Source organism: Pseudorasbora parva, chromosome 22 (assembly GCF_024679245.1).
Source record: "Pseudorasbora parva isolate DD20220531a chromosome 22, ASM2467924v1, whole genome shotgun sequence".
NCBI classification, from domain to species: Eukaryota; Metazoa; Chordata; class Actinopteri; order Cypriniformes; family Gobionidae; genus Pseudorasbora; species Pseudorasbora parva.
The window spans coordinates 33,295,307-33,320,573 of NC_090193.1; the positions used below are offsets into that span (position 1 = coordinate 33,295,307).

Below are 25,267 nucleotides of genomic sequence, written 5' to 3' on the forward strand. Positions count from 1 at the left end.
GCGTTCTGCGAATGAGCGGCGCCTCGTGGTTCCTTCCCAAAGAGGAATGAAATCGCTCTCACGGACATTTTCCTGGACCGTTCCCACCTGGTGGAATGACCTGCCGATCTCAATTCGTGCTGCCGAGTCTGTAGCCATTTTTAAAAAACATCTTAAGACACATCTTTTCCAATTGCACTTTTCCTATTGCACTTGACCAATACAGAATAGCACTTACTGATCATATCTACGTCTCTCATCCGGATTTGTGCCTTCAGGCGGGTATGTTACATAGTTATCATAGCTACCAAAACCCAGTGTTCTGTATTTTGCGTACGTGAGTTTTTGCTGTCGATGGCTATTGCTGCGCGTTTAGCTAGAATGCCATACAAAACCAACCCATTGGGCCACTGAATCCGCATTAACGACAACAGTTGGGGCATCAGCCTTAGTCCTAATGGGTTATCTTAGCTATCCAAATCCAGTGTTCTGTATTTTCCGTACGTGAGTATTTGTTGTAGCTGGCTATAAAAAAAAAAAAAAAAAAAAAAAAAGTGTACTCTGCTAATTAATTGAGATTTCTTACAGCTCTTACAGGTTGTTGGCTTTGTTTGTTTCGTTGCTTCTATTGCTCTACCCTTTTTTTGTAAGTCGCTTTGGATAAAAGCGTCTGCTAAATGATTAAATGTAAATGTAAATGTAAATACAGAAACACACACACACACACAGCAAATACTCACAATGCAACTAAATACAGAAACACACTGCAAATACTCACAATGCAACCAAATACAGAAACACACTGCAAATACTCACAACACAACCAAATACATAAAACACACACACTGCAAATACTCACAATGCCACCAAATACAGAAACATACACACACTTCAGATACTGACACAACACAACCAAGAAACACACACACTGCAAATACTTAACGCACACTGCAAATACTCTCAACACAACCAAATACAGAAACACACACACACAGCAAATACTCAACACAACCATATACAGAAACACACACACAGCAAATACTCACAACGCAACCAAATACAGGAACACACACACTGCAAATACTCACAATGTAACCAAATACAGAAACACACACACTGCAAATACTCACAATGCAACCAAATACAGAAACACACACACTGCAAATACTCACAACACAACCAAATACAGAAACGCACACTGAAAATACTCTCAACAAAACCAAATACAGAAACACAGACACTGCAAATAATCACAATGCAACCAAATACAGAAACATACACACTGCAAATACTCACAACACAACCTAATACAGAAACACACACACTGCAAAAACTCACAACGCAACCAAATACAACTTAGTTTGACAACACGTTGCAAAAAGTGATTTTTTTCTTAATTTACTTTCTTTCTCTCTACTTTCTTTTGTTTTTTTCATTTGTAATGGCTTCTTCATTCCACTTCATAAAATATATAATTTTCTTCTGTTTAATTTGCAGTGAAAATACTGTTCTACTGTGAGAATTCTGACTGGCTATGGGAGAAAGTGGTCTTATTCAAATCAAAATAATAAATGTGTGAACTCTAAATTAAGTTGGACTCCATCTGGGAACAGATCTCTAGTCCAAAACCAACCCTCTGTTACTGCATACAGCCGAGCCATTATAAGCACAACTGGAAATAATACAATCACCTACAGAGAGACGTTGCGAGAGAAACAAATTGAAGTCTATGTTGAGAAGTGCATGGGCCTGAGATGACAAGTTTTAAACACATCATATTTTCCAGCGGTTTCCGTGACCATAGGTTTGACAGTCACACGTGAAGTGATGACCATTAAACAGTACTGGACTTGCGTGCCCTCTTAACCGTAGCTTGTCAAAACTAAGAACCAAATCATAGAAGAGGTCATCCATCTAGCCTCACTTGGAAGTTTCCAGCAATTAATTCTGTCACAGAGTAAAAAACTGTGAAGACCTTGGCTACAGTGGACCAGCCACAAGATCAGTGCTTTTTCCTGCATTCTAATGAATTGCTATAAATCACAACAGATGAAGGCTGTTAAAGTCACCTCTCAGCTGTTAGACATCGTCGACTGATGCCAGCTCTGTAACTCCAAGCAAATTGTTAGTTTTTTCCAGGCCTGAACAGGGACCACCTTGGCAATGCACGCTGGCACATAACCGTGAGAGGGCTGTGACGCAGGTCTGTCATGGCTGGACAAATGTCTCTTGATCTAGAGCAGGTTTGAGCTTCAGGTAAGAGATTTTTGGCACGAGTGCATGTTGTACTTTGATTAACATAATCAGTAATGACACCATGACTTGGAAACTTGCTCAAGCAAAATATGCCTCACCACCACCATAATAATAATCATTTTAAGTGCAGTCACACTTTTCACCTACATCTTAACTCAATAATTGGTTCTAATAACATCAGCTCTAGCAATAAACGTAATGGAATTCTTTAGACAACAAACACATGGAAAAGAAAACGGTAAATTAAGTATTTGTTAAGTTTTATTTAAGTAAATTAAGCTTGCTAAAATACATCGAATATTAAGATCAACAGGCTTGAAAGGAAATAAAATTAAATGCATTAATGGCACAATAACAACTTCAGTATTATTAATATAAAATATAATTAACACAATTTAATTTATTATAAATGCAAGTTATTTATTATTATTACTACTGGATAACATGTTTAATATTTTAATCATCTATTATTATTAAATAGCATCCTTAATACAAACAAAAAATAATTATGTATTAGTAGTAATAATGTATTCCTATTAATTAATTAATTATTAGTATTATTATTATTATTCAATTTTATAATTTATAAACATAAAATGATTAATATTTTAATAATTTATAATAATTTATTAATTATGAAATAACCTTCTTAATACAAACAAAAATTTATTTGAATGTATTGTTGTTATTTGTATTATTAGAAGTAATATTAAAATGCTATTATTTAAGACAAACAACTTTATTTGAATAACTAATATTCATTCATTATCACTTGAATTACTAGTATTATTATTTTATTATTAATACATAAAATTAGCAATATTGTAATGTTAATAGATAATTTTAAACTATACACTTTTCTTGTTTATTTTTACTTATATAGGCCCACTATAGCCAAAATTACTATAATACTGCATTACTATTAAGTTATTATAATAATAATCATAATCATAATATGATTATGATTATTATCATGATTATTATTATTATTATTATTATTATTATATTTAACTATTATTACTACGTCCATTTTAATAATATACTGGACCAAAATGAAAGTGTCTCTTTAAGGCTCAGTTCATAAGTTCCTCATCACCCTTTAAATGATCCGTGACATAATAATCGGAACACTTTAGAACAGAGACAAACACACATACATACATGAGAACAAACCTTGCCTGGCCTTTTAAAGGAGTTCCTTTGTCCGGCCATCACCAGACCAAGCTCTATTAAAGATTGAACATTGGTCTGGGGAGTCTGTTCTGTATTTTCTACTGCACAAGAGGCGTGATCAACGAGGATTATTCAAATGACTCTGTACACAATTGGAAAGTCCTTCAACCAATCAGACCACAAGAGGCGTGATCAACGGCAACGACCCATCGCTTCTCTCTCCGTCATCATATTAAACCCGCCAATAGAGCACCAGGTTGATAAACTAGTCTGTGATTGGTTCCCACAAAAGTGTAACAGAAGCAGAACAAATGAATGTACAGGTTTCCAGACTGAGTTGGAAAAAAATAATCGCCGGCAGATCAGGCTGGGAGTCTTACCCAGTCAAGGAGTTCCTCTGACATTTATTCCCCCTGGAGAGTCATTAGAAGCTGCTGAGTCTTTGCTCATCATTGTTTACTCTACTCTGCTAATTAGCTCCAATCAATTAAAGTTGCTCAATTCTGCGTCACTGGGATGAGCGTTGCTTTTTTAGCTTCTATGCATGATGAACATTAAGAACACTTTGGTTCTGAACCATCACTAACACCATATTTTAACAAGGTACAACACAAATCATCAAGCAACAAATAATATCTCTCTCTCTATTTTTTTTAATTCAATTAAATTTCTTTTTGCCTAACCAGCCAACATCAGAATCACAGAAAGACAACTTGACCCTTGACATTCATCACATTAGAATAAGTTAGAGCAAAGTGACATTATTATTTCCGTTGGGTGGGATGGTTTATGATTTCCACATATAGTAAAAAGTGAGTCATGATGAATATGATGCAATATGAAAATAATTTTGCACAAAAAAAAAAAGTTCTGAAAGCACTGGGAATTTTAAATTGCCCATCATCATCAGTGCAGCTGTTCTACTGGCTAATTGATGGAGTTATTAGTCATTTCTTACAGAACATAAACCAGAAGTAGTAGGTGATGACAATCATAATCCCGTGGCAGCGGTCACACACTTACACATTCACACAAACACAATCCCTGTGAGTCAGGATATGCTCTTAATGGCAGTGAGAATAAAAGTGATGGCTTCCACACACATCTGGAGCGCAGCCTGATTATACACTTGCTTCACGACACCCAAGAGTCACCAGCACACATTTACTCAACAGCAAGAATATAGACTGTTACTCAACGCTCACATTAACACGTGTGTGCATGGAAGATAAATTCTAAACATGTCCAAACAGGACCGACGTAGCAGCAAGATTGCCGAGGCATCAACCTTAGGGTCTGGGGGGAAATCTGATTCCTACTGTATCCCCATCCTGGACAACCACACACACACACACACCATAGCAAATTCAACTCCTGCCCCCTTCCATGCACGCCACCCTGCAATCTCTCTCTGCTCTCGTCTTTGTGTGTGCAAGTCTACTGCTGTCTTCCCCTCACTTGTACTCATCCCACGTTGTGTTTTCCACAGAAAGGAAATGCAAATGTGCCGTTTCGACACTTCTCTGGGAAACGCCACAGGGCGCCTGGATAGAGAAATTAAACTAAGTCGCCGTGATGCACGCAGCAAAGTGGCAATAAACTATTCATTAACAACCATTCAGACGCTAAGCAGGGCAACAAGTGGTCAAGTTAAGAAGTTAAACAGGGACTTTATTTGGCAAAACCTCCCCTGGGCTTATATATTTACAAAACAAAAGAGCTCCTTTGACGGGTCTCGCGGAGCAGTGCACCTTGCTTGGGGGGAAAACGGGCTTGCGTGAATGGGATTCGGAATGAAGTGCGTTTACCTACTGAGTGACTTTGCTTTGATGTGAGAGGAGTGGGTAAAAACAAACACCATCAGAGAAAAGACCCATCATGTTGCATTTTGAGGGACTGTTGTCTCAACCAGTAGATGCACACTGTGTGTTCTAAAGAAGTTTGGAGGTGAAAATGGTGGCTAGCTTTGCAAGCCCTTCTTAAAAAAAATAAAAAAATAATGAAAAAGTTGAAAATCATTCCATACTTTGGTTATATGATATCTTGAGTGGAACCAAATTAGAAATAGACTGAAACAAAGTTCAGTCTACTAATAGTTCAGGCAGATTAATTGGGCAAGGTGTGGCCATTTGGAAATTATCTACATCAATCATTTAAAAACAAACACAAAAAACAAACAAAAAAACACCACCCTGCTCGAGATATTAGCCTACATAGTCTACACATTGGTAGACTATTAATAAAAATGTAGTTATAAACTGGCTTGAATTTTGAGAAGATATTTCCTAGCCTAGAAATCTAGATGCACCCTAGCGGCAGCAAATTTAATCTGCCCGCGAGTGTCGTCTAGCAACTCTCAATACCCTTCTGAGCTGTATTCGCCTAACTCTTGCCGGGCCAATCACATCGTGTATAGAGTCGGTGGGCGGGGCCATAATGACGACGGCTGAGTTGCGTTTGCGTGCTTCTAGTAAACACAGAAACTGGCGAACGGCGGTCTTTCGAAACAGGTTTGACCGCAACTCTGGAGGACTTGGAGTTAAGCTTTTCTCTGAGAAAAGAACAAAGAACGGCACTGAAGTCATTCTTAAAAAGGGAAGATGTGTTCGGGGTTTTGCCGACCGGATACGGCGAATGTTTAATCTATCAACAAGCTCTGCTTCACCTTCGTTGCTCTGGTTGGTGGTAGCGCTATCCTATCGCGTGCAGAGGGAGTTTGATAGACAACCATTTATCCCGCCCCTCGGATTGAGCCGTCAATGGTGAGTTTCCAGACCAAACATCTTGATGTGGGTCAGGCTAGATATTTCCCCATTCGCTATCAATAAGATCTTAATGTTAGTTCAATGGTGTATGCTGTCTTGGTTCAATATGACTCAGCATGCACAATGTATTTGACTTCCATAATGCGACCACATTTCTGAGTCAAATAGAAATAACGTAGGGAGGACTCAATGAATATGATTTGGTGATTTGACCATTTTAAAGCTACTGAACTAAATTCAAATTCAATCAATTAAAATGTAAACAACAAATGAGTCACACACACAAAATAAGACCAAGGACAATTATTAAAACATATAATTTAATTAGAATTTGTGTCTTTTACAAGTGCTGCATGCTCTTTAGAGTGAATTTTTTTAATGATCAATGGCATTTATTTCGAAGTTTTCTTTCTACACAAAGTCTGCTATCCTCATATCTCTCTATACGTTCATTAGTTAGAGGTTAATGTGTGTGTGTGTGTGTGTGTGTGTGTGTGTGTGTGTGTGTGTGTGTGTGTGTGTGTGTGTTGCTCTGTGCAAGGCACTCATTGACGGAAAATAAAGGCCCAGTGCCAGTCACAAGCCCACCCCCAGATCTCCCAGAATGTGAATGAACTGCTGTGAATGGAACGATGAACCTACACAAATGCCCTCTCACCACTCACGCCCGCCCGCTCGCCCTCCTTATGCGGAAGAACGCAGGGGTGAGACGAAACAACAAAAAACAACAACAACAAGGGATGTGTGATGCCCCGCCCCATTTTCATTCCATCCCTTTGCACCCCTAGGTCTGCAATACGCCCCCCGACTCCTGGCCAATTCCAGAGTCCACAGGGAACTTAAAAAGTTGATCCTCACAAAGCCATACCTCCACCCCATTTCCCACCAGGGACAGGGGTGGATTGTGGGTGGAGGGTCAGTGGTGGAGAGGGAGGGCCTGGCACAGCTTCAATGAGAGCAGATGAGAGCTCATCTCCTTCCATGACAATTACCACCCACTCGAAAAGCATGCAGTGTCGGGTGACTGAAGAACGCGAATCAGCATCTCAATGAAGGCATCAAAGGCTCCTGACGCAAGGGCGGATGCAGAGTTCCACACTTCATAAATGTTGTGTCCTCTCCACACAGAATTAGGTGAAATGCTGGAATATTGACTGAGAACAAGATTAAGTAAAACAGGAGGGTCAGAAAACATCCTATAATATACCAGTGGTTTGCCCCAATTATGTCACTAACATGTTCCCAGTGACTCATTAATGACTGAGAAAAACCTAAAAAGGTTTTTCATGTTGCATGGTTTATTTAACTGAGAAATGATCATTATTTTCAGGCATTCACACTGTAACGCCACAAACTAAAGCGAATCCAGATAATCTCTAGCATCTCAATCTAATCTGAAAGTATTTGAGATGAGCAGATCTAGAGAGTGAATGACTGACAGTGCGCTGATTAATGATGCCCAGCTCATTAAATGGAGCACGCTCTTGACCCCATCCCACGGAGAGGTCAGAGCTTCTCTAAAACTTCACAGGAGGACGTTCTGGGAAAATATGCCAAACTCTGAATGATACTGAACTATAGACATTATAAGGGCACATGTTCTGTCTTATAATTTGCAATACAATTAATCAAACAATCTGTGTCTTGTGAACCATGTGAAAAATAAATTCGGAACAAATTTCTCACTTTCAAATGAAAAAAATCCATTCAGTTCTATGGGCCCTATCTTACACCCGGCATGTGTTTTTTTTATAGCAAACACACTCGTGCACATCCGGTTTCCCATGGTCTGAAAGGTGTGTTCAAGCGCATTGTTGGTGCGTTGCCATTTTGAGGCAACTAAAAACGACTGCGCCATTGACCAACATAAACCTGGGGCCTGTACCATGAAGCTGGTTTAGCTGGCTAGCCAGATTTGTTTAAGCTTAGTTTGTGCCAATCCTGGGTTTCAGGTACCATTAAAGTGGTTTGGCTTTTAGCTGTGTTTATAGGCATAGTAACTTAAGCTCCACAGATAACCTGCTCTGGGGCAGGTTATGTTTCTGGATAAGAGATCTCAAACTGAAACTGGACCAATCAGATGTGAGTAAAGTGACACACCTCTGATGCAATAAAGTCACTCCCCCTGTTTCTGCTCCAAATTAAAGGACATTACATAGCAAATGGTTTTTTAACAATGCTTATTTATAATAATAATTTTGAATGATTTTGATAATTTATGTAATTATTATATCCTTAATCAATTACACATTTATCATTTTAGTTAATCAATCATTAATAGGCACTTTGTTAAAAATAATATAAATAGCCTATAAAGTCATAAATCTTTAAAATCAGTAAATAACTTTTAAAAAAAAGAAGCTTACTGAGCTTAAATTTTCTCTATCAACTAAACTAATTTAATAACTTTTACTTGTATACTATTTACTTGCTTACTATTTTTTCTTTAAGTGGTCCTCTTTCATAGACAGCTTTTCTTGCTGTTTAATTTTTTATTCTTATTATTTTTCAATTATGTAATATTCAGCGAGAATTTAATTCTCACTGCTTGTCTTGTGAGAAGTGAATCTCAGTTCCACAGCGTGTGATTGGCTGTTCACTACTGATGTCACAGCTAAACTCCTGAACTCAGGATTAAAGCCTGAGTTGACAGAGAAAGCTGATGATCAGCATCATGGGACCAACAAAGCCTTAATACAGTGGTTTGGTTTTGTCAACTCAAAACTAATCCTGTAACCCTAAGTTTGTTAAACTAACATCATGGTACAGGCCCCTGGTCTAAAGTCTATAGCGCAGTATTTGTTGTGTTATTTAAAGGGTGCTTTAATATTTATTAATATTAATATGCACCTATAGGCGGGTACACAACAAGCGGACATTCTGCTTATTACACAGACAGGGACACACAGCAGCATGCACGCACACGTACACGCAAAATAAAAGATTCCTCTGGAGAAGTGCTCAGTCTGTCCACTCAAAAACTCCATCATGTAAATAACGAATCTGCCAAAGTGCAAGCTCTGATTGGTTTATTGAACTCTGATTGGTTTATTGCATGTTACACCTAAACACGCCCATGACTCATTAATAGACTAGGTACAACAACACTTTTGGACCATGCGCCCGGCGATAGTTTTTTCCGTTGTTAAACTAGCACAAGTGGATGTGCTTCAGGCCATGTGCTTAGTTCGTTAAAATAGGGCCATATATATTCAGATCATTATAATAAAACAGTGGTGTCCTCATTAGTCACTATATAATTTCAGGGGTGGCCAATGACAGCACAGCGACTCATTCATGATTTCTTTATGATGATCAAATTGTTATGAAATACAAATACACGTAATGTATAACTGTAAAAACTCACAGACATGGTCTAAATTATGGCTCAAACTGGATATGAGAGACAATCCTCAGGTCAAGACATGCTAAAAATCACCTTTCACCCCCACAGAGCAGCCTCAGCTCATTTTCCACTGCCTTTCCACACACACACACACACACAAAATGCTTCCGCTCACGGCACAACGTGTCAGTAATAATCACACACTCTTAATCCCACTAGACCATTATTCTATCCGACACTTTAATCTGAGAATGATAGCATTAGATCTAAATATACTCCAATTTAATCTACGGTTGAATTCAGAGCCACAGGCACCCTACATAAAGAGTCAGTTTTCTAGGCAAGTGATTTCTGATTTTCAATATTTGGTAATTTGCTGTAGTTGGTTGGTTGCATAGTTCGATTGTAGGTCTTATTTCACAGGTTAAGTAAAACATGAATGTGATTTCCTGAGTCACTCTTTAGTCTGGCACATTAAACAGAAGGAATGAAATAAAGAAGTGTGGAGTGGCATCTCTGAGTGTTCCTGCTGAGGAAAGATCCCAGGTTTAATCACAGCTGAGCTCTGACAGACGGCGAAACCCAAAACCCCCAGAAGCGCACAGGTGAGAGTCCAGAAGGGAGGCCACGGTAAACTCAACATCACTCTTCCTGTGAGAGCTAAAAGCGTGCGCACTGCTGCCAACCCAAGAATTCAGAGCATTCGGCCTCTCTGAGATTCCCCCGTGTCAACAGATCAGATGAGAGAAGAGAAAGGAGAAGGGAATAATGTAGAAAGAGAGAGTGAGAGAACCAAGACAAAATGCTAGAGAAAATATACATAAGGGCTAATAGTTAGATGGTCATTATAGCAAAAAAAAAGTGTGATTGCTGAAAGGGTTTATTTTGTGATAAAGACCAGCTGACTTGTACATAACACCTCTTATTTCATGGTTACTAACCAAATAAACACAACTGCTTAAAATACTGACAAAAATGAACTATTGATTTGAGTTGAAATTATTTAATAACGTGAGAACAAAACATAGGATATTTAACCTAGCACAGCTGTGTAGAAAATCGGTTGCCTGGGACAATATACAAAAATATTTTTATGTAGAATGCAGTGACTGACCAATCACAATCAAGCAGGCCAATTCCAAAAGAGCATACGGTCACCTACAGTTAGTCCCCTCAAATGAATAAACACGTCACTAAGGGAGAATCCATATGGGAGTTGTCCATGTATGTGCACAAGTGCGACACACTTCATCCTCGCCAGGTGTCCACATAAACATCAATCTCCTGCATCTGTGGACAGACCAGCAGTAAATCCCATGGAACACACCAACAGACAGACACACACACATAATTCATTTCCCAAAGTGAGAAATGAGAAAGGAGGACCACCCATGTGACTTCTGATATGCAGATGCACATTTAAATCTGCAGGGTTGGACACATCTGACTGCATGATATGACTAGAAGCATCCGGTGCCAATAAACAGGACATCTTCCCAAATATAAAAGCTTGATCATCATTTACTCACCTCATGTCATTCTAAACCTGTATGAACTGATGGAATAAATCAAGACAAATTATTTTAATAACCACTCTTAGTCAAGCTTTAGTCAAGGGGGGGGGGGGGGGGGGGGGGGGGGTTTAAAAAAATAATGCTGGGGTCATATTTCACCCCACCCCCACAAAAATACTTTCAGCATAAAGAAAATTAAGGATTTGCATTGCAGAAATTATGATTCTCATTGCATGTAATTAAAATGGCAGTAAAATAATATTTAGCTTTTTTTAAACTTAATTATACAAACATTACAATGTTAATATAGCACAAAAATATTAGTTTTTTGTTTGTTTTTAAAGCTATGGGATTTTGTTTAGTATAAATGCAGTACAACAAATATTAAAGTGATACTTTGCAATTTAAATGATTCAATAATATTTCCTTTGCATTACAGTTATTATGAATAGAGGTGAGGTGCTTTATTGTCACTCTAGAAATAATATTAGAGATTCCATGCCTCTGGCAGAGCGATTCATTATGTCGCAGCACTCAGAAGCCTCTCCTTCTATCCATAGTCACGCTGAACCGGCTGACCTGAAACTTGTGTGAAAGGGCGTGATAATCCGCTGACCTCACTCTGAGCGCTCGCAGTGCATGCTCCGGTTTGTGAGGGTTTTTTTTAGATCCAGCTGTTGCCCATGTCCTGATGAGATGCAAACGGGCTGCATTACCATGCAGCTGCACAGATTAGAGCAGAGGTTTTTGGGAAAGAGTCAAGACATCATCATATCATCACTCCAGATTAATGAACCATCCCGGAGCCATGTCAGAAACACTGAAAGTGGGACAATGGTGTTCAGCAATCAAAATTGCTGGTCAAATTCCCCTGTTTTAGAGTGGTTCTGTGCAGGTAAGCAGAATCTGATCTGTTTTTCTGAATAGGACAGTGATATACTATTTCAGCCTTTTTATTATAGTAGTATTGTAATACATAAAACTTTCCAAAAGAGTAAATCAGTTTGTTTGTTTTGAGATATATATATATAAAAACAAGATTAGATGTTCTTGAAAGTGCCCTGTGATTGGAATGACTCTTAGGGGCCAGTAAGTCTGCACTACGTATCTTTACCCAGAGCAGCTATTTTAATACAGGACTATGACCTGGCCCATTTGGAGCATGGAGGGCAGGAACACCCTCACAGGGTTAACGGTCTCACAGTCTCGAATGCCAAAGGCCCTCAAAGTGAATTGGAGCCTCCAGTGTCGCAAGACAGTGTTTTCCTGAAATCCGAACAGCCTCTGAGGAAATGGCTTAGATGGAAAGAAAGAGAAAAAGAGCTAGAAAATAATAAAGAGGGACTCTTCCAAATGGCTCTTTCCCCCTTATCATCCATCGGTCTATTCATCCTTATCAGATCTCCTCTTGAGATCCTCATGTGGTCGCAATGCCAGGTTTGAATGATCATTACCCCTCTCAAATACAATACGTCCAGTGTTCCTCCTATAAAAGCGGATACTTAAAGGCCTGGAGAACAAATCACTCTCAACTGACTTCATTTCAAATGACCTGATTTTACATGACAGCACAGAACTGTTTATGGAGATCGGATGACATCAGACACATTAGAGGGAGACCACGGACCGCTGAAATAAAAACCAACGCTTAATAGCAAATGAAGTCCCATCTTTTTTTTTTTTTTAAAGAGCCAATGAAAAAAATGTGATTTATTTTAGGACATGCATGTGCATTAGCTGGAAAACACCTGGAAATATTTTTTGGCGTTGTGATGTAGCTACCTAGATATATGGCTCCGCTGGTTATAAAAATAAAATAAAAAAATAAAATAAAAAACTATTCCCACTTGCCCATAACCTGTCCATCTGTAGTTCTGTTTTCATCATATAAGTGCCGTTTCACTTTCTGGCAGACACATCCTTAATGGTCTTAACACACTAATTATAGTGTATTAAGGCTTTATTTGTTATTGTTGTATTGGGTGTAATAGTCAATGAGTCGCGTAATGTTCACCACCGCTTTGGCCAAAACGACACCTCAAAGTAGTTATTTTAGGGAATTAAAAATTAAATTTGTGGGCAACTATGAATGCCACATGTTTGGCATATAGAGGTTAACCACATAAGCAAAAACAAGCTGAGGCTAACTGGTATGGGGCGCCCTGGTTGTGTCCAATTTCCAATGTTTGATTCTGATGAAAATGCAGGTCTGTTACTTAAATGTCTGTTACTTATTATTATAAAATAACTTCTAAATGTCAAAGACATGACATTCATCTATGGAATATTTCAGAACATCTGTGGGGGTTTTCAAAAAGCAATCTAAAGTAGAATCTATAAATAGGTAGCTCCACCCCCAAACTCACACCACTGGACGACTACCAATTTTTCTGATTGGCTGACAATTTTTTGGGTTGACTCCCTCTCATTGGGTTTACTTTTGCTTTAAAATGCAATATATCTGCTTTTCTAAGGCATAAAACTAGGATATGTACATGTTGCTATCTGCTACCTTCTCAATTCAATAAATAAATATGGAAATGACCACCGGACTCTATCTACCCATAATTCATTCACATTCGCCTGGCTCAAATTTCTTCTCAAACAGGCTTTATTTGCAGTAAAAAAGAAATCCCAGCATAAAATATATTATGATTCTGTGCCAAGATTAATTTAAACCCAATGTCACCTGTACAATACCATTTACCTGAGCCAAACTGAAACAGGCAGCATATTTCACGTTCATCTCATTAAAAGCTTTGAAGTCAACTTTGAGCTCTAGTATTGCATCACAACAGTGTGAGCTCAACGGTTCCGCTTGTGAATTCTCCAAGGGTGAGAACTTAAAATTTAGGACATCACTCTTTTACACTTATCCAGACAGAGCCACGCTAACTTACTCTAATCAGTCCCAGACACTTTTAGAAAAGCAGCAACGCTGACATCAGATTAGCAAGTTAAGCCAAACCTAGTCAAAGCACCCAGTGGGGTGTGCGTGTGTTCGTATAGTTGAAGGGGGTCAGAACCCCCTGGAGGGAGGCTGGCGACACAGACTCCTACGGCTCTAAATCAATTGTGCATGCTGGGTCACCTTTCAATGTTGGGGACAAGACGTGGAATTAAAGCTCACATTCAAACAGTGTCAATTTACATCAAATCAGAAACTAACTTATGCATGCAATACGACTGAAAACGGGCATCTGGATGCGGTCAACGGTTTGACTGATCATCAACGAATCAGTGTCATCCCATTCACCACGGCAATCCATTTCTACACAGACCAAACAGGATTGGGTTTCTCCCAAAACTGATATGGAAAAGGTACCACATCTGCCATTGGTTTAAAAACCCTCACCGTTGGCATCATGGGATATTTTCCCGAGGGAAACAACCTTGACGAAGTTCAACACAAGAGGGAAGGAAGTTGCAAAGCTCAAAGAACAATTAAGATGTTTTTGATTTACTCTCCAAGTGGGGTGGTACCGCTTTACTAGAAAAGTGAGCTGCTTTCGTGTGAGGGGGTCGTAACTATTGACCCCTAAAGTGGGTTGACAGAGCAATTCGATTTAAGGCATCATAGACAGTCGGACATACGACTAACAGAGCAACGAATATGAGCTTCATGAGCCTTAAATGTGCTCAGTTTGGCATGCTATACTTCAGTCAGAGTTCCTGAGAATAATAGCACTGTAAAGTGAAAAACCTGATAACGTATCTAAAAGCGCTCAACGTATTGACACAGCTAACTTAAACACAGGCGGGTTGGGTTTTAGATCTTCAAAGCTTTGAGAACATTTCAAGTTTTAGAGAAACGCTTCAGTGATCATATAATGCACACAGTCTAAAAACGGGCATGGGTTTGACAATAATTAGCACATTCCTGTGTGTGCTGTGAGGTGTTATAGGGGGAAAACAGTAGGCCTGCAGTTTGGGGTGGACGGCAGGTGCTGTCTTATGATGAGGTTTGCAGTCCCTCTCCAAAACCAATTAAAAGCTCTAAATGTGAGTTTGGCTGGAGAGCTCTGCGACCGCAGAATCCAAATATCGCTCCAAGCAAGCAACGAATCAGCTTTTTCCTAAGAGAGCCCACAAAATGACAAATCCATGACCCTTTCAACCATAACCACATTAGATCCTGTTGGTAGCAATAGATTATATTTACAATTTACACATCAAGGAGCTAAAAGACTGTGTCATGTGAAGAGGCAGGGTTCTAGCACACCGCAGCTTCATGAGGTAAACTGATTCCTGAGGGACCAATATTTGAAATCCTTCAAAAATGACTGGATCTGCAAACACGCTCAGAGGAGTGTTAAATCCGTCTTGATTAAAGCGGAAAAAAGCCTTGAATAACGAACTGTGCTGGGCAGCTTTCGTAATTAAGTCCACCAGCACATTCTAGTCTGGGAAACAGAGGGTTTGGCAAACAGGGGAATTGCGTGGTCCCTTCTCTGAAACAGCTAATCGCAGGATGGATCTCAAGCAGGGCAGACCTGGGGCATATTGATGTGCATGGCTGATCTAGACAATTTAACTCTACAAGAAAAGAAAAGAAACCCTTATGCAGTCTGGCCAGTTGAACTCTAAAAAATAAACATCTTTAATGGTTTTTGCAACACATTACACTCTAAAAACATTGGTGCTATTTGGCACTGAAAGGGGTTCTTGGCTTGTAATCACAGGGGAATCACTTTTGGTATCACCATATCTTCAAATGGTGCTATATAGAAACCATAAGAGGTGCCATATCGCATTTTATTTCTTCCTCAATAATGGTGCTAAACGGTATCAACAGTGGTTCTTTGGCGTGTAAAGAACCTTTTAAAGGTGCTTGAAAGGTTCTTTGTACGTCAGTGCTGCTATATAGAACCTTTAACACCCCACTGAAAAACCATACAAAGAACCACTGAAGAACCATACAGGGGCTTAACAGGTCCTGTATATGGTAACGGTGCTATATATCACCACAGTCATCCCAAAGAACTGGTGAAGAACCACTGAAGAACCAAGATTTGGTGCTATACAGCACAAAGTGGTTCCCCTATGATTACAAGCCAAATAATCACTTTTAGCACTATATGACACCTTTTTTTAGAGTGTAGATTCAGCAAGAAACATTTTTCACTGGCTAAGGTAAGAGTTTGCTATATGGATCTTTTGGTTAATAAGTATAAGTGTGAAGAACATTATATAAAGCGAAATAATTTATTTCCACTATAAATTGTGTTTGTGCAAAATTCATAAATGGATGTTAAAGGCTCTTCATGGAACCATAGATGCCAATGAAAAATAAAATTATTTCAAAGAGTGTACATTATTGTTTTTCAGATCAGAATGGCACTGACTTTAAAAATAAAAAAGGTTTTCTTATGGAATAGAAAACCTTTAAAGAAGTTTTATTCGTAAAAATAAATACAAAAAATAAGCATGAATCTTTGAGAGAGTTCAGGCCCTGTGCTAAAACTGTAGTCTCATCTGCCATAATTTCATCAACAACTTCTCATGTCTTCTGTTCTGCATCTGCTATTGATTATTTCAAATGTGCTTAAAAACGACCGAAATAACGGAGACGGCTTTCTGTACATTTCTCTGACCTGTGTTGAAGTTTCGGAACGATTGTTTCTTCAACTCTTGTTTGTCTTCAATTACTCTGACACCCAATGAAAGTGAACGCAGCTGGGTGGGAAAGAGACGTTTGACGGGAAAGCCATTAGGAACAACACAGAGGGTTTTTTTTTTTTACTCATTCGGCGTGTGGTTAAACTGGAGAATCTGTCTACGCTGTGAATTTCCCGCCGAACCTAAAGCATTTATCAACTCATCAAATTCAATCATGAAAACCAGAAGGTAGCATGTGAGAAAAGTATACTCCGGAACATTCACACAGTTCCTCCAAACCACAGCCCACACAAATGGAGCTGCAATCCCTGAAAGAAAACCAGAAGCAAATCAAGAGAAAGCCAAACAGAAAATGCACTCTTACCTTTGAAGGACAAGAAGACCCTGGGGGCGTTCTGAGGTTCGCTGTCCAAACCCAAGGTCAGGACAGACAGGGCCAGGAGAACCTGGACAGACCAAGGACTGCCCAACAACATGGCGCATCCGATGGAGTCAGAGAGACACAACTGCAGAGGCCACTGCGGAAAGTAAACACATACTTGTAAATGATGTGACTTCATATACAGCTTTCCAAAGGTGAAGCATGGAACAAACAAATAAATAAAAAGTTCATTTCTTTGGGTTAATGACTCTAGGGTGAATATTACATTGCAAAATGATCTGATTTATTCACTAAACACTGCATAAAAGTGCTACAAAAGCACTGCTCTGTATTCAAATCTGTCAATCTTCGAAGCACAAACGCCTCTTTTCAATGTAAATTAGGTTGATTATAGTTTACGCCTTTTTCACAAACTCAACGCTGCTTTCCTTTAGGCACTATACTCAGAGCAGATGGCAAGATTTAAAAAATAAAATTGGGGTACATTTTCTATAGATGATCACAACTTATTAAATGAAGACCAAAAGTTGGAGAAGAAAAATGCAAGTAACTGTCCCTATAGTTCACCCAAATTACAAGTTCATCATTACTTATTCACCCTCAAGTTGTTTCAAACCTATACGAGTGTTTTTTGTACACAAGATAGTTTAAAGAGTGTTGGTATCCAGAAAGTTGATGGAAGCCATTGACTTCAATGGTGGAAAAATATATATATAAGGAAGTCAATGGCTACAGTCAACCGTCAGGTTGAAATTTTTATTTTTGGGTGAACTATCCCTTCACAGCAAAAGCCAATGTTATATCTGAAACCTTGTTCGCTCGTATGTATTCTAAATACTTTTAAAGTTCTAGTTTTACCTCTGGGCTCCCTGGTTTAATAAGAGAAGCTAAGAGGCTTTTCACAGTAAACATTCCACCAAAAAATAAGGGTTTGGTTACATTTGTTAGAAACATACAGCAAAGGGATATTCCCCAAGGGAGTATGTTGACAAACCCCACTGTTGCCATGTAGTCTATCTTTTTCACATGGGCAGGAACCAGGCTGCCACCCATAGAGGGGCTGCGCTCATATTGCTCAGTGGTGGCAAATAACCTTACAAGATTAAATCTGTGCAGATATCTGAATCAACAATGTTTTTCCCAAACCCACATAGCATTGACAATCAATCACAAGTGTATATGCGTATTTTTTTATAAGGAGGAGCAATCATCTCAGAACAGAAAGTAGTACTGGCGGAAGACGATCTGTCCAAGAAAGCGCTGCCTGGCCGCAGAGCGTTTATGAGTGGAAGCAGCTGTTTAAACCTCAGCTATTTGCAGGCAATTTGTTAACTGTCCGGCTGTTTATCTAAATTCTCTGCCTCTTTACCTCACACAAGCCAGTGAAATTAAACAACACTTATATGAACACAAGTGCACACAGACACACTTGGAGGCAAGCAATTATGGATACAATTTCACAAATACACTGAAAGAATGGATCAATACATAGACCACAAAATATAATTTTACTGCATTTTATCAGAACAGTCAAAATATTATGGGGGAAAATTGTAGGATAGCGAGAAACAATCACTAATTGCTTTTACTTTTTGATTCATACATTTGTTTTAAATCCCACTTTAAGGAGAACTCTGTCAATATATATATTTGTTTAGGATAAGACTTAACGAAGTATCCTTTTTTTAAAATCCTAAAATAAATATTAAAAAAAACGACCGCATGGACATAAATTAACTGACTGAATCAATCCTAATGACACATTTTTAAAATAACATCTAGTTTCATTAAATATTAATAGACCAATTCATTGAGCGGTCTCTTCTGCTACTCATAACTCAAGTCAGATCTGGCTTGTAAATTCAGCCTTCCTGGTACACATTGCAAGTTGTCAACAATTGTAAAGATTTATGACTGATCAACAAGATGACTGCTCTCATTTTTATGCAACTCCTGCTTTTTGCACGTTGTTACCCCATTTAGCGCTACTATATTTACGGTGTTTGTTTAATGCTAGTTTGGGAAATTGTTACAGTGTTTGTTTTGTCAAGACATGCTCGCTGGCCCCTGGAGACACTGTATTTTGTTTCTTTTTCCTGCCACCCAGCAGAGAAATGAAAATAAACTACTTTGACTCGGTCTTAAATGCCTATTGTGCTTATATATACACAGGAGCTTTCAGTGTATGGTTAACTTATTTTAGAAAAACACTGGGATAAAGCAAGACATGAGATGCAAAGCAAAGCAATTTCGTCTCGGAATGAAGAGTAAAATAACAGTAAAAAAAGCTAAGAATTATTTAAGGTTATTTAGTGTGCATACTTCCATGTGTGTTTGTGTGTGTAATGCAACTTCAAAAGCATGTGTTATTCTTAATCCATATAACCAACATTGACATGAAATGTCAAGTCCTTTGGCATGACATTCTGCACTTCATCTTAAACTACTTCACTTCTACACGTTTAGGGCCATGTTTCATTAAGTGGTATATTTGTACTTTTAGAAATCAATTCTTAACCAATAGATACATTCCATTGGTTAAAAAAATAACCAGTAATATTACATTAGGAAATCCAAGAAATGGCATTTTTCATTAAGGAGGAAAAAACATTTCTGTCAATACTGACTGTTATTGGGGAATAATTATTATAAGATAACAATTTTATAGGCGTCTGCATTTAATTTAAGTTTTAAAGCATTAAAAAAAAAAAATCTAAACGTTTAAATGGTAGGCTACTACTATAATATTAGCGCTGAGAAGATGAAATTCGTGCAAGCTAATGTTTACCTGCTTTCTCCAAACTGCCCCAAAAGAACTTTGAGCTCAACTCAAAGAGTGAATCCAGTAAATGCCTGAGTTGCCGTGTATGTTCGTGTGTTTATGTCCCAGGTCCTGCAGGTACGGTGAGGTACAGTCCTTATCTCTCTGAACACCTGAGCGCGGTGTGTTTCTTCTCTATTATAGTGTTCATCTGGCACAGTTTTTATAAAATCCCGCTTGATATCGCGCTAAGAACGTTAAAGAAGCGGAAAAGCCACCTGACAACTCCGAGAACAGCTTCAGCGCAGTGACTGCCAGTCTGAATAGCTCCAAACACAAGCGCACTCCTGCCCGCACTCATTCGCTCGCCTCAAATGCTGCCCAAACAGCTTGGCAGGTGGATGCAATGTCGCTCATTTGCCTGCGACACGCCTACGGGGCGGGGATTTACCTTGGAGCCGCCCCCTTCAGCGCGAGCCGCTGTGATTATCTTCAACTCTCACTGACTGTCAAGCGGTCCACTGGTGACCGCTGTGTGTGCGATTACGTTCATGTTTCATTAGGTGGAGTAAACTCAGTAAGTATTCACAAGAATTTACAAGTGCAACTCCTGTGTGGACCGCTATATTTGTGCATGTGTTACAAAATTGTGTATAGTGTTTACTTAGTGACATTCTATAGTTCATAATAACCTTCTTAAAAACCTTCCAAACTTTGATATACTTTGCAGTTGAATAACACAGTAAAACTAGAAGATAGCATACGTCAGCCACGAGTCAACTTAAAGTTGGATTATGTTCTGAAAGACGACATATTTTTAATAATGTAATAAAAAATTACATATTATTATTTGTAGCAGTATTACATAATATATTGTTCTACTTTTCTTTTCTTTTTTTTTATGATTTTTTTTTAAATAAAAAAGCCAATTTTTTTATGTAAAAGCCAAAACAGTGCTTTTACATTCGTGTGAGTACATAGTTAGATGTAAATATAGCCTAGTATAGATTATATACACATATATACAATATATATATATATATATATATATATATATATATATATATATATATATATATATATATATATATATATATATATATATATATATTCAACAGTTGTAGCAGAATATAATATTCAACAGAATATACACACACACACACACACACACACACACACACGTATATATATATATATATATATATATATATATATATATATATATATATATATTCAACAGTTGTAGGGTTTTTTTGTAGCAACGATATTAAGTTGTTTATATACACATAAATTAAACTAATGTAAAAAAAAAAAAAAAAAAAAAAAAGTCACCAGTATAAAAAGTCTCTCTATTATTGTAATATAATATTTTTCCATTTATCGATAAAGCTGACACATGACCTTAAAAAGACTCATATTTTGGTCTGCAAGTGAGAGCAGTAGAAGTTTCTCGTGGCCAAAATATGTTATTTGTTTACATATTAAAGGTCAGAAAAAGATATGTGAAAACCTTCAATCTGACAGAGCTTTCAACATCAGTTTTGAAGCTTGATTGTGTGACACTGGAACCCTCACTTCCAGTTCTACAGCTTCTTCCAAACAGGTCTTTGCTTTGAAACTCATAATAAGCAATAAAATGCAATTAAAGTTACAGGGCCTCAGGTTTAATTGATCTACGAACGTTTGCACACCACATGCACACATTCAGTATTCAAGTCTCTTCATCTCAGCCCGTAAGCAGAAACATTCTTGTATTAGGGAGTAAATGCTTTTGCGTGTTAATACATGACACAGGGTTTTAGATAAAAGGCATACCAATGCTTAAAGGTTGAAACTAACTGCGCAAGATATACAGACAATATCAGCATGCAAACTTGTCTTCTTTCTCAGAACAGCTCATAGAGAGACAGGAATGAGGTTCTACTCTCTTTGATGCAAGACATGAAATGACATAACTTAACAACATTCATCTTTTGGAAATGATCATGTGTGTCTCCTTCAATTAAGGTGATATTAGCATGGTACCATAGCATTCAGACTGCTTGATATAGAGAGTGTTGTCTCCATGTGGAATGCTTGGGAAAACCTCTGGGAGAAATCAGGACAGATATTTTGGTATGCATCTTTCTTACAACATGATGAAGACAAGCTCATTTGGATGCATATTGATGGCAGACAAAGCAATCTAACATGGTACAAATAATACATTTTTGAATTATAAAAAAAAAAAAAAAGCATCATTACATCAAGTCGTGTTTAGTGAGTGTTGTTATACATGTAAATGTACAAACACAGTTTTTGAAAGAAGAATCTTATGCTCATCAAGGCAGTTATTTGATCAGTAAAACTATTATAATTCATTGATGCATGTGGGAAGTGAAGGCTGGCCCGTGCAGTCCGGTCAAACAGGCGAGATAGCTCAAATTGCTCAAGAAGTTAATGCTGGTTCTGATAGAAAGGTGTCAGAATACACAATGAATCACAGTTTGTTATGTATGAGACTGCATAGACCAGTCAGGGTGCCCATGCTGACCCCTGTCCAAAAGCCCCTACAGTGGGCACGTGAGGACCACGGAACAATGGAAGAAGGTGATCTGGTCTGATGAATCACGTTTTCTTTTCTTTCAGTGCTGTCACTGGAGCGGTACCCTAAGGTACAAAACCAAAAAGGTACTAATATGTACCTTTAATGTACTACTATGTACCTTTAAGGTACCTATACACACTCTTAAAGTACTGATATGTACCTTTTAAAGTACTAATATGTACCATTTAGGGGTGAGTAGGTACAAAGATGTACCTTTTCACTTTTGTACCTTAGGGTACCGCCCCAGTGACAGCACTGTACCTTTTTTTCTGAGAGTGTGGGGAACACATGGCACCAGGGTGCACTATGTGGAGAAGGTAATCCGGCGGAGGCAGTGTGATGCTGTGGGCAATGTTCTGCTGGGAAACCTTGAGTCCTGCCATCCATGGATGTTACTCTGACATGTGCCACCTACCTAAGCATTGTTGCAGACCATGTACACTCTTAGAAATGGTATTCCCTGGTGACAGTGGCCTCTTTCAGCAGGATAATGCACCCCGCCACAAAGCAGAATTGGTTCAGGAATGGTTTGAGGAGAACAACAACGAGTTTCAGTTGTTGACTTGGCCTCCAAATTCCCCAGATCTCAATCCAGTCGAGCATCTTTGGGATGTGCTGAATAAACAAGTCTGATACATGGAGATCCCACCTCACAACTTACAGGACTTAAAGGATCTGATGCTAACATCTTGGTTCCAGATACCACAGCACACCTTCAGGGGTCTAGTGGAGTCCATGCCTGGACAGGTCAGGGCTGCTTTGGCAGCAAAAGGGGGACCAACACAATGTTAGGAAGGTGGTCATAATGTTATGCCTTATCAGTGTATTTATTTAAACTGTAAATGTTCAACATATCGGATGGATGCAAACTCAACTGTCAAGTTGAAGAAAATTGCCAAATCATTCAACAAACTTTTTAAATAGAACAAATTCCTTCTTGGTCAGCAGAATCTATAGGATGGCCAGAAAAAAAGTGAGACATCATCATGGATGAAGAGTTCTGCAGCAGTCAGTATACAGAGCCCTACATCTTTGTCTCTCACGTCATTAAGCTATTTGAAAACCTTAGAGTCTGAGGCGACTAATGAAAATCATTGCACTATTGTCAAAAAAGATTGAAAAAGCTAAATCCAGGCTTCGCATTGCTGCACTTCTGCCGCTCACTTTCCGCGGGCCACATTCTTTATTAGCCTCCTATTTCATCTACATTCGCCGCAAAATTCACATTACAGTCACAATGCAGCCTGCCGGTGAGATTGGGCTCACGGCTGAAGAGGTTGAATGGACAGAACCGGAGAATGAAGGGGGAATCTGTCCTTTTCAGCACCGTCGAACCATTCAACCCTCTCTCCTCTCCTCTCCTCACACCGACCTGCAATAAAACTGTTTTCAACGACGACTTGGCAGAGGTCAAATGGAAGATGTCTGTAAATGAAAGCAGACTGACTTTGTCTCCCTCCAGGCGAACTCTGACAACTTCGACAACTTATCTTTTCAGCGCGGGGCAGAGAGGGGCTTCTGGAGGAGGCAGGTCTACACAACTGTCTCAGAACCCTTCACCCCGTCCTTTATGTGGAAATAAAAGGCATTTCAGATGTCAAGACTGGATGTGGAGACTGAGTGAGCCTGTGAACTTGTTTCCACCGCGCCATTGTCTTTTATCCGGTTTGCTGTATTGACACAGAATCTTCCCTCGAGGGCTGGTCCACTAATACGGCTGCAGAAATATTGGTTGAACGTTTCAGTGGGATGACACGAGCTAATGCTGAGGCACCTCGTGCAACAGAAATAATAGACCTGCGTTCCTGTGGTGCAGTAAAGCCCTGAGGCTTCAGGTGTTTGTATCTGTGAACTGTGTGTGATAATGAAGGGTGCAGACACTTTAGTCACAAGTGCTCACACTGTGATTACCTCAGGGGTCAATAACCTGACACCTTTTCCCACAGCGGAGGTGTGTGTAGAAAACTGCCCTTTAGCGCTGTGCTTTTGTGCTGATTGTATGTGAGTGTAGCTGAAAAATGACTCCAGAAGATATCTGACAAAACTAAACATTACTTCATAAATATTGTAAATTATGTATTTTTTTATTCCAAAATGTCAAAATTCTTTACATTATTTTTTATTTAAAGGAATAATTCTGCCGTCATTCACTCACCATCATGTTTTTCCAAGATTTTCCTGAAAGAAAATCTTACTGCCCCCTAAACTTTGAATAGTAGTGTTAGCCTGACAAGCCAGACCCACATCAAGATGTTTGGTCTGGAAACTCACCATTGACAGGGCTCAATCCGAGGGGCGGGTTCAAACTCCCTCTGCACGCGATAGGATAGTGCTACAACCAACCAGAGCAACGAAGGTGAAACAGAGCTTGTTGAAAGATTAAACATTCGCCGTATCCGGTCGGCTAAACTACGAACACATCTTCCCTTTTTAAGAATGACTTCAGTGCCGTTCTTTGTTCTTTTCTCAGAGAAAAGCTTAACTCCAAGTCTTCCAGTCACGGTCAAAGCTGATTCGAAAGACCGCCGTTCGCAGTTTCTGTGTTTACTAGAAGCACGTAAACGCAACTCGGCCGTCATTATGTTAAGCCCCGCCCACCGACTCTATACACGATGTGTAAGAGTTTTGCCATTTACAACTCAGAAGGGTATTGAGAGTTGCTAGACGACACTCAAGGGGAAGATTAGATTTGCTGCCGCTAGGGTGCGTCTAGCTTTCTAAGCTATAGTATATTCCAAGGCAAAACGGACTAAAATGTAATAGTTGTACTTTGCTAAAAATCTGTATGCTACAGTATCGGTTGAGAAGATAGCACATAAATCAAGCATCTACGTTAGTTTAGGCAGGCCACGTAGTCAAGCTCCGCTCTCAGCTGATCCAATTCC

General features: G+C 38.9%; 1 protein-coding gene across 3 annotated transcripts in view; it reads right to left on the reverse strand.

Moving 5' to 3' along the window:
- The window catches only part of sema3fb (sema domain, immunoglobulin domain (Ig), short basic domain, secreted, (semaphorin) 3Fb), a 147,871-nt gene that overhangs the window by 58,645 nt on the left and 63,959 nt on the right, over positions 1-25,267 (reverse strand). For 2 of the 3 annotated variants that reach the window (XM_067430819.1, XM_067430817.1), the window contains exons 1-2: positions 19,823-20,179; positions 17,017-17,170 (exon numbers count right to left, since the gene is read on the reverse strand). In XM_067430819.1, the coding sequence (XP_067286920.1) occupies positions 17,017-17,128 (112 nt within the window). In that variant the 5' untranslated portion in view covers positions 17,129-17,170; positions 19,823-20,179. Of the gene's footprint in view, positions 1-17,016; positions 17,171-19,822; positions 20,180-25,267 lie in introns of those variants that run through there. The other variant, XM_067430818.1, reaches the window with a different exon arrangement.